The following is a 19,638-nucleotide window of genomic DNA, read 5'->3' as shown; positions in this document are numbered from 1 at the left end:
GCTCACATCTGCCCATGAGACATTCATCCTTCATGTGGCTAACACCCAGACAGAGGTGCAAACCCTTCTTACTACTGACCTCCCACTTCATTTCAGTGCTTTAATTCATACTATTTTCAATGCCTCTCACACTACAGTCTTGGCCCATTTTTTTTAAATTTTTTTTTTTAATAACTTTATTTATTGGTTGGCCCATTTTTTTAAAGTTGTGGGCTCCGGCGTTGTGACTTCTTTCCAAACTATATTTGGTGTGATACCTGCATTTATTCATTCTATTTTTTTCCAGCATCTTCGGTGGGTTGCCACTATTACTTGCCTTAGCTGCTGGAGTTCTGCTGTTGATTTGCCTGCTGCGAAATGGCTGCTCCTCTTCCTGTGGCCCTACACAGCCCAGACCGGCTGCAGATGCTTCGCAACCGTATGCTTGAAAGCTACGGTACTCTGCCCCTGGCCACATTCAGCGTGGCTAATGAATTATCCTTTTGTTTTCCATACTACACTTGCGTGCAACCAGTCTTCACCTGCTTGGAATGTTCATTTGAATGGGCATTGGATCTTTGCCTCTCCAATACGGTATCTCCTGCACCGGATTTTGATCTGCTAATGAGTCCCTTAGTGTCCCATGAGCAAGATTGTTCCGGTGTTGGGATTATGGCCTGCGCGGCTGCGCTTGGATGTTTGGCACATTGGGATATCTGTGCAGTTGCACAGGACTTACTCCAACGGAGTTATTTCGAGTATCACGCAATTTGTCCTGTGATAGTGCTGGAGGCACCCATAATTGAAGAACACATATGTTTGTTCTGTTTGCTTGATTGGATGGCATCTCTTTTCTCTGACAATAACAATGACTTCCTCTTGGAAGCTGTTGCAACTTACTGCTCATACAATCTGATGGATTAACTTGGCTGGCACTCATCATCAGTCGGATATATTTTTTTGTTGTTTTGTGTGTGTTAGCATTTTACAAGAGAATTTTTTTTCAGGCATTTTTGCAAGATTTAAAATTAACTCTCTTTTCTTACATTTGAGGTCACATCGATATAGATGCTCTTGATTCTTGCTCACATTTCTTGAACTCTGTGTTCTCCATAAACCTCTGTCCATTGGCCTGACCAGGGGAGGGTGTAGTGAGGACATGGGATTAACTGCAGGCATTGCTAAAGTTAGCGTAGGTTTAGTAGATGCTTGGTCGCCATTTTGCTGCTTTTGTGCGCGTTACTACATGGCTCTGTTCTCGTAAACACTCCGCTTACGCTTTTTCACATGAGAACTGTATACTTTTCACACATCTAGCTGTACACTGTGCTCCTCATATGCACAGCGTGTTCAAGGTCGAAAAACAATGTATGATGTTGATTTACTTTGGTCAGTCCTGCGCCCATAGATATAACATAGAACACAGCTGCACTACTGAAACTCGGGTGCTTTTAATATGGCATTGTATGCGTGTAGAGGCACTTGGGGAAAATCATTCCAACGAAGAAAAGCTGTATTTGTCGGGAGATGTAAATCCTTGCATCTAAACTTGGAGGTATAGGGTCCCCCTGACAAAGACTAGAGGTCTTCTCTAATTATAATAAACTAGCTTTAAGCACGGGGAGGGTGGTAAGGTGCTGTAGTCCTGTTTCCACTGTCATTATAATATGGTTTTCCAGTTTGTGCTTTATGGAATTGTAACAATGCTGATTATATTGTTCTTATGCATTTTGCTGCTAGTATTGGATAAGTATGAGTGTACGAAAAAGTGTTCTTGTTCCCACGAAATGACACTTCAGTTAATCTTATTAGCTGCCAGAAGCTAAACATAAACACCTCGGACTTCTTTGACACCATAAGGACAATAGGTGGACAACAGGAAGTATGAAATGTCATCTGAGGAGGGAACTTCAACCTTGCACTACAGCCCACCTTTGATAGGAATAAACCCTACAAGTTGACAACAACAAGCCATGAAGATACTGGATCAGATTCTCAGTAAAGAGGGTATGAAAGACACCTGAAGGGGGACCAAAGGTGCAACCACAATATATTCCCGTTACTCTACTGTCCATGATTCTTATTCCAGAATAGATTTTGGGCTTATTTAGACAGAAACACACTTGCCCAGAACACTCTCAGATAACTCACCCGTGATGCTTCACCTAGAGCTACATAGTACACTACCAACTTCTCCGCTGTGGTGTTTTCCCTCCAATACACTCACCAATAGGGTCTTTCAAACTAAAGTACAGATGTCTATCACAGAATTTGTCAATATCACCACAGGCTCAGTGAAAAAGTTTGTCACTGTGTGAGAGACCGTCAAGGTCTACTTCAGAGGGGTGGTAATGTGTGAACACATCAGGGTGCTATATTTTCTATGTACACAGCTTGAGAAAAAAAGAGGAGGAACTAAGAGACTTGGAAAGAATATATGAGAGAGACAGATTACTTAAGACATTGGCCATGTTGAACATGATATTACTAGAACACAGAGACCTAGCTGAGAAGTTAAGTAAATACCTGGGCAAAGATGAGATAGCACGCAGCTATGGCGAGGTGGAAAGGATACTCTCTTGGATGCTAAAGAAAGCTTGCCCACTTAATGTAATACAATCTATAAGGAGAGGAACAGGAGAGGGGACAGAACGATGCAGTACTACAGGAATGCAGCACTTATTATGAAGCCTTATGTCAAAGTAAGCTAGCAGGCGATCACACTCTTACCACTAGCTACCGGACAGATATAGCTCCGGCTTGGATTGAGGGTAGGGCGAGGATATTCTTGCAAGAACCCATAGGGGTAAAAGAAGGATTATGTTACTTACGCTGTAAGTAACATTTATCCAGTAATGTGGTATCTTTCATAGATTCACATGCCTGAATCATTCCCCGTCGCTGAGGCGGGAGTCCCTGGTAAATAAAAAAGTAGTGCCAAAATGTTAGTAGTAGTAGTAGGCCCAAAGAAAAGGCCAAAAGCCTATATCTTAGCAGCCTATCTACCTCCTTATGCAAAAGGAACCAAGAATTTGGTAACAACCAATCAGACACCAGCACCCTTCTAGAACCCTCTCAGCAGAGCCAGTTCTCCTCAGATTTTCACCGCACGTCGTGTGGAAGGGAGTCTCCCTGAGTGCCACTCAGTTTTGTTTCAACTTGCTTCAGCATGTCAGACAAGAAGGCTTTGTTTAAGTCCTGCAAGACCTGCGCCAAGAAGAGAGTCCATGTTGATGATCAACATGTGGACTGCATCTACTGCCTCTACCCTAAACACGAGGCAAGAGACTGCAAGATTTTCCGCACCTTCCCTACAAAAACTCTTAGGGATAGGGAGGCGAGAGTGCTTTTGTGGCTAAAATCCTCTTCGGCTGAGGAGGATGACAGAGCCTCTACGTCTAGCAAGAGAGCTAGATCGCAGGACAGCTCTTCCAGTGAGGGGAAGAAGCGTCAGAAATCTCATCATTCTACTTCTGAAGCGCACTCTCCTCAGGATTCTGCAGTCAAGGCTACGACACAAACTGTGAGTAAAAGCCTTTCAAAATCTTTGCCTTTCTCTCAATCTTCGGTTTCTGTCACCTCGTCTGCTTCTTCAATGACGGACACCATCACGACGACAGCAATTACCTCTCCTATTCTGTCTACGAGGATTACTATCCTCACAAAAAAGCCCGTCGTCGAGGTGTCGTCGACGAAGTCCTCGTCGACGAAGGCAGCAGTACCGTCGACGACGATTCCGCCACTTAAAAGCCTGTCGACGTCGAGCTCGTCGACGAAGAGCTCGTCGACGAAGATTCCATCGTCAAAGATCCCGTCGGCGAAGAGCTCGTCGACGAAGATCCCATCGTCGAAGACCCCATCGACGTCGAGCCCGTTGACGAAGGCTCCGTCGGCGACGAAGCCATCGTCGACGACGAAGATCCCGTCAACGACGAAGATCCCGTCGACGATACCGTCGACGATCCCGTCGACGATCCCGTCTACCACAGCCCCGTCGACGACGACCTCGTCGACGATGGACTCTACAAGCCTAATCACATCAAAGGAAATGGCGCCCGCTCATTCCACTCCAATTTCCAGGACTTTTCAACTAAAGTCTTTTCAGAGGCAGGAATGTAGTGACATATCACCGCTTACTCCCTCGCATCTCCTGGAAACATGTGCAGTGTGAGGATGAAGATTATGAGGATGACGAGGACGAAGGGCCCTTTGGGATTGCTCGCCATCCTTCGGAACTGCACATCAAATGTCAGGAGGACGATGATGATGAGGAAGAAGATAATTATCAAGGGCATTACTATCAGGAGGATATAGTCGTTCCGCATCATAGACCTTGCTACAAACAACCTCGTCGGAGCGAGATGTCACATCTGCCTCCTACGTTAATTCAAGACCTGCAAGCCATGCTTGCAGATTTTAAGCAGCGTTTTCCACCGCAGCCAATCGTTCCACAGGTTCCGCAGACTGCGCCACAGCCGGACCCATTGCCTTTGCCTGAGGATCCAGCCCCAATGCCTCAACTGCCTGATCCTCCACAGGACCCGCGTCAAGGTCAAGATTCAACCTCGGAGGAGGAATTCGAAGAGGGCAAGCTGCCAGACCCAGCAGACCCTTGGGATTCTTATATAATCCCTATGCCTTCGCCACCTACCCCTCTACCATCTGATTCGCCCCCGGAAGATATAGGAGGGTTCCATAACCTTATGCAGCGCGCTGCGACCAGGTTCCACTTGCCGGTAACCATTGAGCAGTCTGACTGTTTTCTGCATGACTTTAAAGAAGAGTCAAGAAAGGTTACGAGAGCTATCCCTATCATTGACTATATTTGGAAGGAAGGAGTTAAAATCATGAAAAACCCAGCATCAGTGCCAGCGGTGCTTCCACGGATTGACAAAAAATACCGTGCTCCAGCCAACAGTCCCTCCTGTCTCATTGGCCAACCGCGTCCAGACTCGGTTATATCTCAGGCAGCCCAACAAAAGTCTAAGAATCCGGCAGCACCGGTCACTACACCACCGGATAGGGAAGGACGCCGACTGGATCTAATTGGGAAAAAAAATTCAACTATGGCAGCTGCGGAGGAGCCTAGCGCTTGACCAAGATGGCCGCGTGAGCTTAGAGCTCCCGAGACCCTCGCGCCCTCCGTCGACTATCCTGTTTCTGATCCTGATGGTATGCATGGCACCCTGTTGCTGAGTTGTCAGGGAGGCGATTGATGCTACCCGCGGTCGGATCGCCCATCGGGAACCGGACTTACGACTGGCGGAAGATTGCGGCCTAACTCCCGGAGATGCCAGGGGCTAGAGTTGGCAGGATGCCCGACTCCTAGTTGATCAACAACGGCCTGGCGAGGTGTGAACTGTCGGACGGAGGTCCTCGCACTTTCACTTTCGATTTTGTTCCCTTTGTCTGCCCGGACACTGTAGAGCTCTGAGTGGCTTTATTACCCCAAGGACGCTCGGCGGGCTGCTCACTCCTTATCCCTTTCTCTGAGAGGGAACAGTTTTAACTGCACTGGACTGCCCGGAGTCCATTATGTCGGGCAAAGCAGAAGGGGATCGGCTGAAGACTAAGTCCACCAGGCGGGGAACGTATTCCCAAGTCAACAGTATGGACCGCTACGCCCTCCTGAAAGCATCGCCGAGTGGATCAAGCCAGGCGCCGGATGCCCAGAAGGAGGACTCGCCTGGGACACCGGAGCTCTCCCTACAGGATGTCATGGGCGCGCTTGACGGGATGCAGACCTCGATGGGGAGACAGTTCGAGGCCCTGGCGCATAAGGTGGATGCCATCCTGGTAGATGTCAATCTGATCCGCTCGGACCTGGGCAAGACGAACGAGCGCGTTAAGAACCTGGACCTCAAGACCACGGGCCTCACTGATGATGTTGTGGATCTGCAGACCGAGGTTCGGAAGCTGAGGGCCGAGAGTGACCTCGCCGCCCGCCGGCTGGAGGACTTCGAGAGCCGGGCCAGGCGCAACAATGTGCACGTCATCGGGGTCCCGGAGTCCTCGGATGAGGCTTCGGCGGACCTGCTTGTGGAGGATTTGGTCCTCAATCATCTGAAGCCTAAGGGCCTTGGAAAGTTTTTTGCGGTGGAAAGGGCCCATAGGGTGCCGGGCGGGCGGCCTAAGGCGGGTGCCCCGCCGCGGCCGATTGTCGCCCGGCTCTTTCATTTTCGAGATCGGGACGCTATCCTGCAAGCTTCGAGGGTGACGGGCCCAGTCCCCTTCCAGAATGCGTCGGTGAATTTTTATCCGGACTTCACCCAGCAGGTGCAGAGACAGAGACAGAGCTTCCTGGGGGTGAAGCGGAGACTTCGGGAACTGGATCTGAAGTATGCCATGCTTTTCCCTGCCAGACTACGGGTGGTGCATGAAGATCGGACATTCTTTTTTGACTCTCCTGTTATGGCCGACGAATGGCTGGACGCTTTGCCCCGGCGACGGACGGGGATGACACAGCCAAGCATGGAGACAGTGGCCGGGATGGACAGGGCTGAGATCTCAGAGCCGGCCTGACTTGATTTGACCATACTTGAAGATTCGAACAGAGTGCAGTAACTGTGGAGGGTTGCGGGAGGACGAGGGGTGCTCGTTTCCTCCCTTAGGGTACTTTTTGTAGAATTTTTGTTTTTGTAGGGCGACAGGCACACTGCAAGTTGGGGTGGGCTTTGTAAGCTGCAGCAGGGGTGCAGGGTGGGGGGAAGTTTGGGGATTTTGAGTTTGTTGTTGGGGGGTTTATTTCCGCAAGGCATGATGATTATCCTCAGGGCTGTTCCATGGTGGCTCCTCGGGTGTGGGATGGGCCTCTTTCCGTTTGAGGATGGGGGATAGGGGCTTAAGTGTTATAAGCTGGAATGTTAATGGTTTGGGGGATCGCATCAAGAGGGGGATTGTTTTGCAATTTTTGAAACGCTCAATGCCAGATGTTGTCCTGCTGCAGGAGACGCATCTCATAGGTAATATGTGCTATGCCTTGAATAGGAAGGGGTATAAATTCATTGCACACTCGGGATTCTCTTCTGGGTCCAGGGGTGTGGGCATCCTTGTTAGAGCATCGTTGCCTTTTGAGGTGGACTCCACCATTGTTGACGATAGGGGGAGGTTTGTGGCGGTGGCGGGGCGGTGGGAAGGAAGGACTTTGGTTTTGGTTTCGGTTTATGTCCCGCCGGCCCTGCAGGCCTCCACACTTGCTGAACTGGGCAGGGCTTTGCTGACTCTCCCGGGGGGAATGCTGGTAGTGGGAGGGGATTTCAACGCTGTGGGCTCCGGACTGCTGGATAGATACCCGCCCAGGGACACAGGGGGGGCTCAGAAATGGCTTCCAGACTTCCTGGATACGTTTGGTCTGATAGACTGCTGGAGGCTCCGGCACCCCACACAGAGTCAATACACGTTTCACTCCGGGGCGCATGGTAGCCTCTCCAGGATTGATTACCTGCTCACTCTGGCCGCGCATGCCTCGTTGATATCCGAGGTGAGGCACATGGCACGCGGTATCTCTGACCACTCGCCAGTGTGGATCCGGCTGGATCTAGGTCGGGAGGGAGGAGGGAGGGTGGCCCCCATCAACCCATGGTATTTCCGAGACCCCAAGATGTGCAGCGCCCTGGTAAAGAAGGTGGATAATTACTTTAAGGACAATCTGGGAACCGTGAACTCGGCGGTGTCGCTGTGGGAAGCCTTTAAGACCGTGCTTCGGGGGGAAGCCCTCTCCCTGGTGGTGGCTGCCAAGAATCGGAGGGATGGCGAGGTGCGGCAAGTGGAGGAGGAGATTGCGGCCCTTGAGGGGGCAATGGAGGAGGAGGTTACAGAGTCCTCAGTGCATGAGCTTTGCTTGAAGCAGGCGGAGTATAGGGACCTGGTTACGAACGCCGCTAAGACCCTCAGTAGGGAACAACAGGGCCGCCTGTATGACGTTGGTGATAAGGCAGGGAAACTCCTCGCGTGGTTGGACAGGAAAGAACGGGTCAATAGAGTGGTGCCAGAGTTGACGGGAGAGAGGGGAGAGGCGATTGTGGATCCTGAGGGGATTGTGAAGTGTTTCGCTGAGTTTTTTCGTAGGGTTTATACCTCTGTGTCGGACAGGCCGCCCGAGGACTCGTCGGAGCTCCTCCGGGATATCGAGTTGCCCTGCCTCTCTGACATAGATAGGGATGATTTGGATGGTGACATAACGGTTGACGAGGTGGCGGGGGCGATTCGCGCGTTAAACTCGGGTAAGGCCTCTGGACCGAATGGACTGCCGATCGACCTGTATAAACTGTTCCCGGATAGGGTCGCCCCTCACCTGCGCGCCATGTTTTTGGAGGCGCGGGGGGATGGGATCCTTCCGTTGGATCAGCGGGTGGCGTCGATCGTGGTAATACATAAAGAGGGTAAACCCCGAGATAGGTGCGCCTCCTATCGGCCCATTTCACTCCTCAACGCTGAGCCGAAAATTCTGGCCAAACTCCTGGCTATCCGTCTGAGTAGGGTGCTTGGCGATTTGGTCCACCCGGATCAATCTGGCTTCATCCCGCACCGAAACACAGCATTGAACCTCAGGCGCCTTCATGGCGTCATCGCCAGGGCGGGCACGCTGCGTGAACCGGCTATTGTGGCATCTCTTGATGCCACGATGGCCTTTGACACGGTGGAGTGGGCATACTTATGGGCCGTGCTGGTTAAGTTTGGTTTCGGTCGCGGTTTTGTGAGTTGGGTTCGGTTGCTGTACGAGGGGCCACTAGCGAATGTTGTTGTAAATGGTCGGGCATCTACTCCGTTTCAGCTTGGTAGGGGTACTCGGCAGGGTTGCCCCCTGTCGCCTCTGTTGTTCGCCCTCGCCCTTGAACCGTTGGCTGCGTGGATACGTTGGCACCCGGATATACGGGGCCTTCGGTGGTCGCCTGATCACGAGGACCGTATTTCGCTTTATGCCGATGATATCCTACTGTATCTTGCCTCACCTAAGAAGTCACTAATAGTGGTCTGTGACGTACTCGCATCGTTCGGTAGGAACTCGGGGCTTGTGATTAATTGGGGCAAATCGTACTTGTACGTTCTTAGTGGAGAGGTCTCACCGATCCCTAGAACGTGTTCGATACAGGTTGCCCAGCAGGGTTTCGTGTATTTGGGGATTTTTATATCCATGGATCCTGCTGTGCGCTATGAGAGGAATCTGCTCCCCCCCTTGGCGCGCTTGAGGCGAGATGTTGAAGGTTGGCGGAGGCTGCCGCTCTCCCTTGTTGGGCGTGCGGCCCTTTTCAAAATGATGTCTCTTCCCCGCTTCCTCTATGCCCTCCAGAACACCTTGGACTGGGTACCGGCCAAATACTTTCGGGAGGTCGAAGGCCTCCAACGGACGTTGCTGTGGGATGGGCGGCCGCGAATAGCAATTTCCAAGTTGACGCTCCCATGGTACGATGGGGGCATTGCGCTCCCTGACATCCGACGGTACTATTGGGCCACGCAGCTGAGCGCGATCAACCATGGGTTTTACGGCCCTGCCCTCAGCCCTGGGCACGCCCTGGATAGGTGGCTGCTTCGTGGCGGCAACTACTACAGGGCGTTGTATTCGCGGTCCTTAGACTCGTCCCTCACGGGGCCCACAGGTGTGGCGGTGCGTGTATGGAAGATGGCGACTGATTCGTTGGGCTGGAAGGATAGGCTCACCCTCGCTACCCCATTGTTTGAATCGGAGAGATTGGGAAGACTCTGGCATACGAAGGGCTTTGATAAGTGGGACCTGATAGGTATATCCAAGGTGGGAGATGTGCTGCATAAGGGGAGGGTGAAGTCCTTCGAGGAGTTGCAGACTGAGTATGAGCTAGGGCCCTCAGAGTACTTCAGGTATATCCAGCTGCGTCACGCCCTCCGATCAGTCCTCGTGGAGGGTGAGAAGGTGCCGGAGTCCTCTCCCCTTGAGGACCGAGTCCTTGATGGTCATATGCCCGAGAGCACGATCTCGCTCATATATAAGAAGTTGATTAACGTCCGGGCAGATATGCTTTTGGGGCTGAGAGAACAGTGGACTAGGGATGGCCTTGAGTTGGATAATGAGGACTGGCAGTCAGCGGTCTCTTCTCCTAAGGAGGTTGCGATTCCGTCGCGTCTGCGGCTGGTGCAGCTTAAAATACTGCACCGGGTGTATGTGACGGGGCCAAGGCTGGTCCACATGGGATTCTCGGAGGACGGCCTGTGCAGAAGGGGATGTGGTATGGTGGGTACTTTCCTGCACATCATTTGGGAATGTGGTGTCATTGTGGAGTTCTGGAGGAGAGTCCATGCAGTTATGGGGGAGGTGACGGGCACTGCGATACAGCCGGAGGCGCGGTGTTGCCTCCTGAACGTCTGGGGGCCCTCTGACCTCGATGAGGCGCAGACCCAATGGGTGACTCTGGGTAACATGGTAGCTAAAAGGGATATCGCGCGATTGTGGGGCTCCTCGGGACCCCCTACACTGACCGCGTGGAAGGAGAACATGGACTGGAGCATGTTTAGGGAGAAGACGGTCTACTGCTCTAGAGGTCGCCCCCGGAAGTGGCACGCCATCTGGGGGCGGTGGAACCAATACAGGGGGGGAATATGTCTAGCCCCGGATCTGGAACCTCCTGAGGAACAGCTCTCCCCCTGACCTACTTTCCAGCACAGTTTGGTTTTAGTAACCGTTTTGGGCCTCTGCTGTCCCCCTTCTTCCTCCGTACACAGTCTTGTAACTAGTAGATGAGTGGGGTCCAGCCTCCCCTGGGGGCTTTCGCCATGGGCTTTCAATGTTCTGCCTTGCTGGGGTTTGTTGTGAGTTTTTTCTGTGTTTATTTAAAATTGGACCTTTGCATTACTCTTTCAACTGTATTGGGGACACATCACTGTATCTAACTCTCAATGCTGCCGAACCTTCGAGCTATCGGCTGAATAGCTGTGTCCTGAATTTTGAAATAAAGGTTTTCAAAAAAAAAGAAAAAAAAAAAAAAAAACTATGGCAGCTGCTTCCATCAGGGCAGCCAACTCCCTAGCGATAATAGGGCGTTATGACCGCCAAATGTGGTCAGAAATGGCAAGCTTTATCGACCTCATCCCAGAGGACAACAGACAAGATGCTCGAAAGATTTTGTTGGAGGGTGAGCGTGCAGCCTCAGAGACTATCGACTGCGCTCTGGATATTGTGAATACTAACTTTCGCCAGTTGGCTGGGGCTGCGGTTCTCAGGCGCCAGGGTTTGCTTAAGGCTACCTTGTTCAGACCAGAAGTCCAGACAAAAATATTGGACATGGCCTATGATGGCGAATCATTGTTTGGAAAACATATAGATGACGCACTCCAAGCAATTAAAACCGATACTGATACTGCAAGATCATTGGGCTCCTTGCAATACAAAAGAGGTACCTTCAGAGGAGCAAGAGGCCGTGGATTTTCATCCAGAGGGAATTATCATACCCAACAGAATAGGTACTCTGTATCGACAATCTTATCAGTCTTCCTACAGACAGACCAACACGTCTGGTTTCTCTCGTCAAGGTGGACGAAAAAGATCGCAGAATCAGGGAAGAGACACCTCACGGAAGCAATGATTTCTGCAGGGCGCCTTCCACTCCTATTCCCCTCCCTGTGGGTGTGAAAATTTCAACTTTTGTGAGCAAGTGGCAAGAAATTACGTCGGACCAGTGGGTTCTGGACCTGGTTCACAACGGTCATACCTTAGAGTTTGTCACCAAGCCACCCAACACACCACCCAAGGGACCCCCTCCCCCTCGTCTTCACTTACTATTCAAAGAAGCTTTAATGATGCTCCTCAAGAACGCAATCGAGAAGGTTCCTGCACTTCAAAAGGGGACGGGTTTCTATTCCCGCTTCTTTCTCATCAAGAAGAAATCAGGGGAGTGGCGCCCAATCTTAGACCTTCGCAATCTGAACAGATTCCTCAAGAAACAGGGGTTTCGCATGGTCACTCTGGCAGAAATTCTAGGTTGCCTCAACGAGGGAGATTTTCTAGCTTCTTTAGATATGGAAGACGCTTACTTTCACATCCCAATACATCCGAAGCATCGCAAGTATCTTCGCTTCACAGTGGCTGGCGCCCATTACCAGTTCAAAGTGCTCCCGTTTGGGTTAAAATCTGCCCCAAGGATCTTTACGAAGTGCCTAGCTCCAGTGGCAGCAGTGTTGCGATCCCAAGGAATCCAAGTCTTCCCGTATTTAGACGACTGGTTAATAAAGGGTCCTTCAGAAAGATCAGTCAAGACTGCCGTGACAACATCTCTTCGTCTGTTCCACTCTCTGGGGCTTACGATCAACAGGAGCAAATCTCAATTACACCCAAAGCAGATCCTTCCTTTTCTGGGAGCTCTGTTAGATACCGTCCGCTGCAAGGCATTCTTATCTCACGAACGGCAGGTTCGTCTGCAAAACTTAGCAATCCGGATTTCCAAAAGAAAGTCAGTTGCTGTCCGGATGTTCGCGTCGCTCCTAGGAATGTGCTCCTCTGCAATACACCTCATCCCTCTGGCGCGGCTCCGGATGCGACCCTTGCAGGAGGAGTTACACCTTCAGTGGCAGCAGGCGATGGGCTCTTTCGACGACATCATCAGAGTCACTTCAGGCATGAAGAGCGCTCTAAGTTGGTGGTCCCACATTCCCAACTTATCAGAAGGGCTCACTTTCATTCAGAAGATTCCAGACTTAGTCCTCACTACCGATGCTTCCATGAAAGGATGGGGAGGTTATCTCCAAGAGTTACAGATACAGGGTGAAGATGAAGTTGGAGGGCTGTCGTCTCATCTTGATTGCACCCAGATGGCCACGCCAATACTGGTTTCAGGAGCTCCGTCTTTTCCCGACGCCCACAATGCTGTCAAGGAACAGAGGTCAGGTTCTCCACCCGGACCCTCAGTCCCTACATTTACACGCATGGCTCCTGACTTCTTAGAGTTTAAGGACTTGGATATCCCTCAAGACTGTAGGGATATATTAACGAAATCACGAGCCCACAGCACGATAAAAACTTACCGTCTAAAATGGAAACGGTTTTGCTGCTGGTGTGAAGCAAACCAGGTGCACCCGGTGGACGCTCCTGCAGAACAGATCCTCCCTTATTTGTTACACCTGGCAAGATCTGGACTTTCTTTCCCTTCAGTCAAAGTCCACTTAGCTGCTCTTTCCAGATTCAGAAGGGGTGCTCATGGCCCTTCTCTTTGTTCATCCTCTTTAATTAAGCAGTTTATGAAAGGACTATTCCGAGAGTTTCCTCCGGTCAGACTTGGGAACTCAACACAGTCTTAATGCAATTAATGAAGCATCCATTCGAACCCATTCACAAGGCTGACCTCAAATTCCTTACTGGGAAGGTTGCTTTACTTCTGGCTTTAACATCAGCTCGACGAGTGAGTGAAATTCAGGCGTTTACTGTAAAGGAACCTTTTCTACACTTCACTCAAGACTACGCGCACCTCCGAACTAATCCAACATTTATCCCTAAGGTGCCTTCACAGTTTCATCTTAATGAACCAGTGACGTTAAAAACTTTCTTTCCTAATCCATCTACTCCAGTGGAACGAGCCTTACATTCTCTCGATATCAAGAGATGTCTTAAATTCTATCTTCTAAAAACAAAGAACCTTAGAAAGTCCGATCAATTGTTCGTGGCTTATGGCCAGACTACCCTGGGAAAGGCGGTTACAAAGTCCACCATTGCCAGATGGATAGCATCTACAATACTTTTCTGCCATGACAAGGCTCGCAGGCCTTTGTTGAGGAAACCCAAGGCCCATTCCACGAGAACAGTAGCAGCGTCTACAGCATTGTTTGCTGGTGTGACTCTAGAAAATATCTGCCGTGCTGCGACATGGAAAAATGTCCACACTTTTACAAGACATTACTGCCTCCAATCTACGCATCGTGATGATGCAGCAGTTGGGCAAGCTGTACTACGACATCTGTTTCTTTGAGATATCTTCAGGTACCCTTTTCATATTTTAATATGTAAGTTGTGGATATCTTTGGTATAACAATGCAATGTGTTACAATAATGATTTGCTTTCATTTTCAATGTTATTGCATTACATGCTGTTTCCTCTTTATGGCTTGCATGTTTCGAATTTGAAGATTCTTTCTTATACCTCTTATTAATAAGCTGTGGATGCAACTTGGGAGTATCAGCACTAGTCTCCCACCATCCGCAAACGACTGTATACTTGGTATACTGCTCGCTATTCTGATTCAGGCATGTGAATCTATGAAAGATACCACAATACTGGAAAGAAAACAAGTTACTTACCTGTAACTACAGTTATCCAGTATTGGTATCTTTCATATATTCACATGCACCCACCCTCCTCCCCGTAGAGTCAGTTCTATATAATTTGGGACGTTCACTTCCCACTTGTGCTACGAAAATCTGAGGAGAACTGGCTCTGCTGAGAGGGTTCTAGAAGGGTGCTGGTGTCTGATTGGTTGTTACCAAATTCTTGGTTCCTTTTGCATAAGGAGGTAGATAGGCTGCTAAGATATAGGCTTTTGGCCTTTTCTTTGGGCCTACTACTACTACTAACATTTTGGCACTACTTTTTTATTTACCGGGGACTCCCGCCTCGGCGACGGGGAATGATTCAGGCATGTGAATCTATGAAAGATACCAATACTGGATAACTGTAGTTACAGGTAAGTAACTTGCTTTCATTCTTGGCATGTTGTGCTGTAGATTCACATGCCTAGCAAAAGTCTGCTGCCTAGTGACGGGACTGGGCGTTCGCAAGCCCCCGAGCAACAAGGAACCCCTACCCCTCCCCTGGCGATACCGAGCATGGGCATCGACTCCACCGCCAGACCTCTTCACTGCAGGATGGAGATAATGGTGTAAGTGTTAGTAATGTGATGTCCATGCAAATAATGTTAATGAAAGTAAATATAAAAGTAAACCTATACAGGCATCCGGTGAGGAGGGTGTGCGCTTGTGAATCTACAGCACTACATGCCAATCAGTTCTGCCAGTCCTAGATCCTCTGAGTCCAGCACAGACCAGTACAAAGAAAACGTGTCTTAGGAAACCGGCTTAACACCCTGTATGCCATGGTTTCAAGTTTCTTCCCTTGTTTAGTTGAAGACAACTGACACATATTGGACAAGTGGTGGACAAGGCTGGTGTACACAACTCATACCTTCAAGAAGGTTTCCTTGCTTCCCAAGCACCGCAACCAACCCTATGAAGTATTTAGTCTTTAAAGCAATCTAGAGAATCCATGCGGGTCGTTGCACTCAAGGGAACCAAGACAGAGGCTACTCTAATCTGAGTAACCCTGGTCCTGTCTAACTAACCTGTGTATAGACGTTAGGCATTCAGAGTGAGGAAGAGTCAAGAAGTCAGTATGTGGAGTCTCACATGGGCACAGTACATGCTCCACTCTTACTTCGTTTTATCCTCTCAGAGCAAGCCCAGGACTGCTAAAACGTTCATAAGGTGAAAGTAGCCCTGTGGGGGCTTCAGACCGATAATGATGAAGGGCTTGTACTGGAGTTGCAATGCTGCTTCTTTCTACCTGTTTCAAAGCGTGAGAATGCTCAGTTACATTTAAACACTCCTTGTTTGTGCAGATATTTCACCTCTTACTGGTTGGATGGAAAAAGATACCTCTCCAAGGAGATACTGGTCTCCACAAACTGGAGACAACTTTGTTGCTTAACCATAATTCCTAACTGTCTAAAGTGCGCCTTGTCAGCTGGTTTTCCGTAGTGGCCTCAATCAGACACAGCCGCACTCAAGTAAATACCCAAATAAAGGAATAAGCAACAGTAAATACCATGAGTTTAAAAACAGTGCAAACTGCAGTTTTTGAACAAGGCACCAGCTTTTGCTAAAATGAGCTTCTCTAGCAAAGTCAATTATACCATGTGGCCTAATTGACTTCAGAAGAAAGATCCACTACTGCATTTGCAATTCAACGTATTGTTCCTTTTTTGCTTGTTTACCCTTTCATGGTTGAGTGCATCCCTTACCAGACTCCACCTTCTCAGTTTGTAAGATTTCTCTTTTAAATCGATAACTCATTCCACCTTGCAAAACATACCTTCCAAAGTTCTGTACATATCATTCACGTAGTTTTTGTAGTCATAGGGAGATCCCGGAGAGAGGTGAGATGATTGTCCGTGGCCAGAGAAATCCAAAGCAATATAGCGGCGATCTGGAAAAGAAAGGCAGAGCTTAAAGGGTGGTGATGGTTGGAGGAAGTTTAGTTACCTAGGGTAGGATGGGCACAAGGGCCTCACATGTGAAGAAGAAACTGTCTTCTCTAGAACTAGATAACTCATAGGCATGGTATGGGTTTAGAATAGGTGTCTAGCATAATGCTTGGGGGCAGTGACCTCTAGAAATCGAAAACCAGGGATTGGCAAAGGAATACAGGGTCAGAACCAGCTCTATGTAGGATGTATAGTTTGGGGTTTAGCTCGCAGAATCAAACAGCTGTTAACTTTGAACAGGGCTGCTCAGAGGCCGGCCATAGTTATACTATGGCACAGGGATTCAGAACCTGTCACAGCTAGAGTTGTGTGGCTGAGGGTTTGGCACATGGATACACAGATAATACAATGTTTAAATGCTTATTACGGTTAATGGTATTTTACAACAGTTAATGAGGTCATAATTGATTTGATGCTATTCTGTAATTTCATCTATTTTTGTTTTGTGATCCTTCTTTATTTTTCAGAACAGCCCTGAAGAAGCAAATATTCACGAAACATGTACTGGTTGATATCAGTTATTCTGTATGAAGAATCATGTTTGTCGTATTATTTTTAAGGAAAATCATGTTCAATCGAACATGCATCTGTGGCAATTAAAAGACATTTCTGGAATTAAACATTCATTAGAGACAATAAAAATAAATTTCTACGGAATATCCACAGTTTAAGAGCATTATATAATCAGTTATATTTTGTGGTAGGTTAAATGGACGTTTTGGCACTTGAAAGTAACCTGTGATCCGAAAGTCTAGCACCAGGCAACATTTCTCTTACCTGTTGTATGTATTTTATTTCATAAAATAGGAAGCAAGACTGCTGTATATATGTGAGTTCCCAAGTATACTACAATTGTTATAATTGGATTATAATATGACAAAGCATCTGGAAAAAAGAGAGGCCTTAGCCAGGAAAAATCTCTGGGAAGTCACTGGATGGTCCTAATACTTGGAATTCAAATCAACCTAAAAGTCTCACAGACCTTTTTATCTAATTGGAGTATATTCAGAAGAAAGAATCCACCACCTGCTGGGATTCCTATAACACTATGGAAATAATTAGCGGTAAATCGTACACTAAGAGGGCTTTGAATACATATTTTTTCTGCAGTGGAAGATTCATAGGATGATAAAGCAACTAATTGGGAGGCCAAAGTAAACCAAGCATGTAGAGATCTGAAGGAGAAGCATATGCATTTTGCAAAGTCAAAAAGACTCTTGGTACTTAAACACACTGAAGAGATTGAAAAAGAAATTAAATCAACAAATTGTCCAGCGAATACTCAAAAGAATGATGCCACCCTTGATGATAAAATGGACAAATATCAGTTTGAGTTACAGAACAAGAAGAGAATCAGCTTTGACAAAGATGGAAGGACTACAGATTTTTGAGAGTGTTCACATATACTAAAATATCTGACAGCACATTAAAAAAAGGGAAGTCTCAACAAAAGATAGGGTGAAATTGAGAAATCAAGTCTGAGCATTATGAAGAGTTTGTGCGCCAGTACCAGTGAATCAGATTTGGGAAAATCCAAGTTAATCGAGCAAGAAAAGAGTACTAGATCTTTTTTTAGATGAGCGGAAAAGGATAAAGGTGGTACAAATGAGAGCTCTAACATGGAATATGGAGAAGGGAGGATCTGGACACAGAGAAAAAAGGTAACAAGAAAAGGTGGCACTAGAACGGTCAGGCAGAAACAGGGACAAATGTGGGGTCAAGATCCGAGCCCAAAGCAAAAAGAAAATTGGGAGGTAAAGAATATTGTAACTTATGTATCGGCAGGACACTAACTTATATAGAAATAAAGGTTCTAATTAAAGGTCTGAGTTTTGTTCCCTCTAATCCGAGGAAAGATGTAGGAGTAAAATTGGAACATATAAGATTCACATGCAAATGGAGATTGCAGAAATTCTTTGCTAACAAACCGCTAACAAGACAGCAAACACAGATCAGAAAAACTGAAAGTCCTGTAACCATTAGATAATTTATGGACATTTCACTACTTATTAGGTTATAGGATGATGCATACAGCTGAAAATCCGATAATGATAGTCCACCCCTGTGTAGTTTTTTCAAAGCAAACTTGCACCCTTCGATGCCCAGATAAAGGAGTTTACTTTCCCTTGTAGCTTCTCCCGCCACTCTTTCCTAAAGTTTAGAGGACTAGTGTTAAACAAAAAGGTATATTTTGGCAAGATAACCATTTTTATCACAATTGTTCTTCCAAATATTGTTAAAGGTAGATGCGACCGGCTCATTATTAGCTTACTCATTTCACTTAGTTGCGTGTCGAAAATAAGTTCTACAATCTTACCAATGTCTCAAGTAATCTTAATTCCCAGATATTCAATGTATTTTGTTTTGGCCCAATTCCACCCTCAACCTTCCAATCTATTATCTCCGTCTGTGTCAGTAGCCGGACACTTTACAGAAATCTAGTTTGTCTCTCAGTGCTTGGAAGCGCCAGATGTAGATTTGTCATGTAAATCATCAGGTCATAATTATAGAGCGAAACCTTCTTTTTCCAAGCCTCATATCTAGAGGGGCTATTTTCTTCTGCACCCTTAGCTTTCATGCCAGGTGCTCAATGTATAGGTAAAATAGTAAGGGTGACAATGGGTAACCTTGTCTCGTGCCCGTAGTTATTTTGAATTCAGACGTTAGTCTGCCATTGAGAAGAATCCTGGCCCTAGGAGTTTTATAAATCAGCTGCATGACCCTTTGGAACGTGTCCCCAAAACTATAGTGCTTCAACACAGCATTCAAGTAAGACCAATTAATCCTGTCAAAGGCCTTGGGAGCGTTTAATGCTAATACCACGAGCAGGACTCTAAAACATGTGGCAACATTAATTGAACTTTCAATTTGTACATCAACTCGTAAGGGAATCTTCCCCTCATAAAGCTCTTCTGGTCTTCATGCATTAGCCCCCTCACCACCCCACTTAACCTTCTGGCTAAAATATTGGAAAAGATTTGGTAGTCGCTATTCAAGAGTGGCATAGGCCTGTAGGATTCACAGGCTGTAGGGCCTTTGTCTGGTTTTAAAATGAAAGTAATTGTTGCCTACCCCCAAGAGTGTGGCAAAGGGGTCTTATCTTCTAGTATTCCTCCCAACAGCTTAGTCGTAAGAGGCACTATTGAGCACCCCAACACCTTGAAAAATTAATTTGGAGACCATCTGCTCCTGCAGCTGTTCCCTTCTTGCACGAGCTAATTACCTGCTCTACTTTCTTCTGTATGACTGACTTCATAATCTAATCACCCCTTCTTCTCGTCTGAACGTTTGCTTAGAGGATCTCTTTCTAACCACTCGTTGATCTTCTCTTCTGTAACCACGGGGTCCTCGGTGTATAAGCTTTTAAAAACTTAGTGAACGCATTTTCAACAGCTGACCCTCTTGTTAAGATTGTACCAGTCTTTTTACTTTTAATTTTCGTTACAG

At 47.6% G+C, this 19,638-nt stretch overlaps 1 protein-coding gene across 1 annotated transcript in view; it reads right to left on the bottom strand.

Annotated features, from left to right (window-relative positions):
- Positions 1–19,638, bottom strand: part of SERHL2 (serine hydrolase like 2) — a 155,863-nt gene that overhangs the window by 103,640 nt on the left and 32,585 nt on the right. Inside the window, exon 3 of the mRNA XM_085601148.1 lies at positions 16,020–16,133. Within this exon, the coding sequence (XP_085457274.1) occupies positions 16,020–16,133 (114 nt within the window). The remainder of the gene's footprint in view (positions 1–16,019; positions 16,134–19,638) is intronic.

This window comes from Triturus cristatus, chromosome 4_2 (genome assembly GCF_964204655.1).
Source record: "Triturus cristatus chromosome 4_2, aTriCri1.1, whole genome shotgun sequence".
In the NCBI taxonomy this organism is placed as follows: Eukaryota; Metazoa; Chordata; class Amphibia; order Caudata; family Salamandridae; genus Triturus; species Triturus cristatus.
Note: the sequence above shows the minus strand (reverse complement) of the source record. Positions and strands in the feature narration are given on the sequence as shown.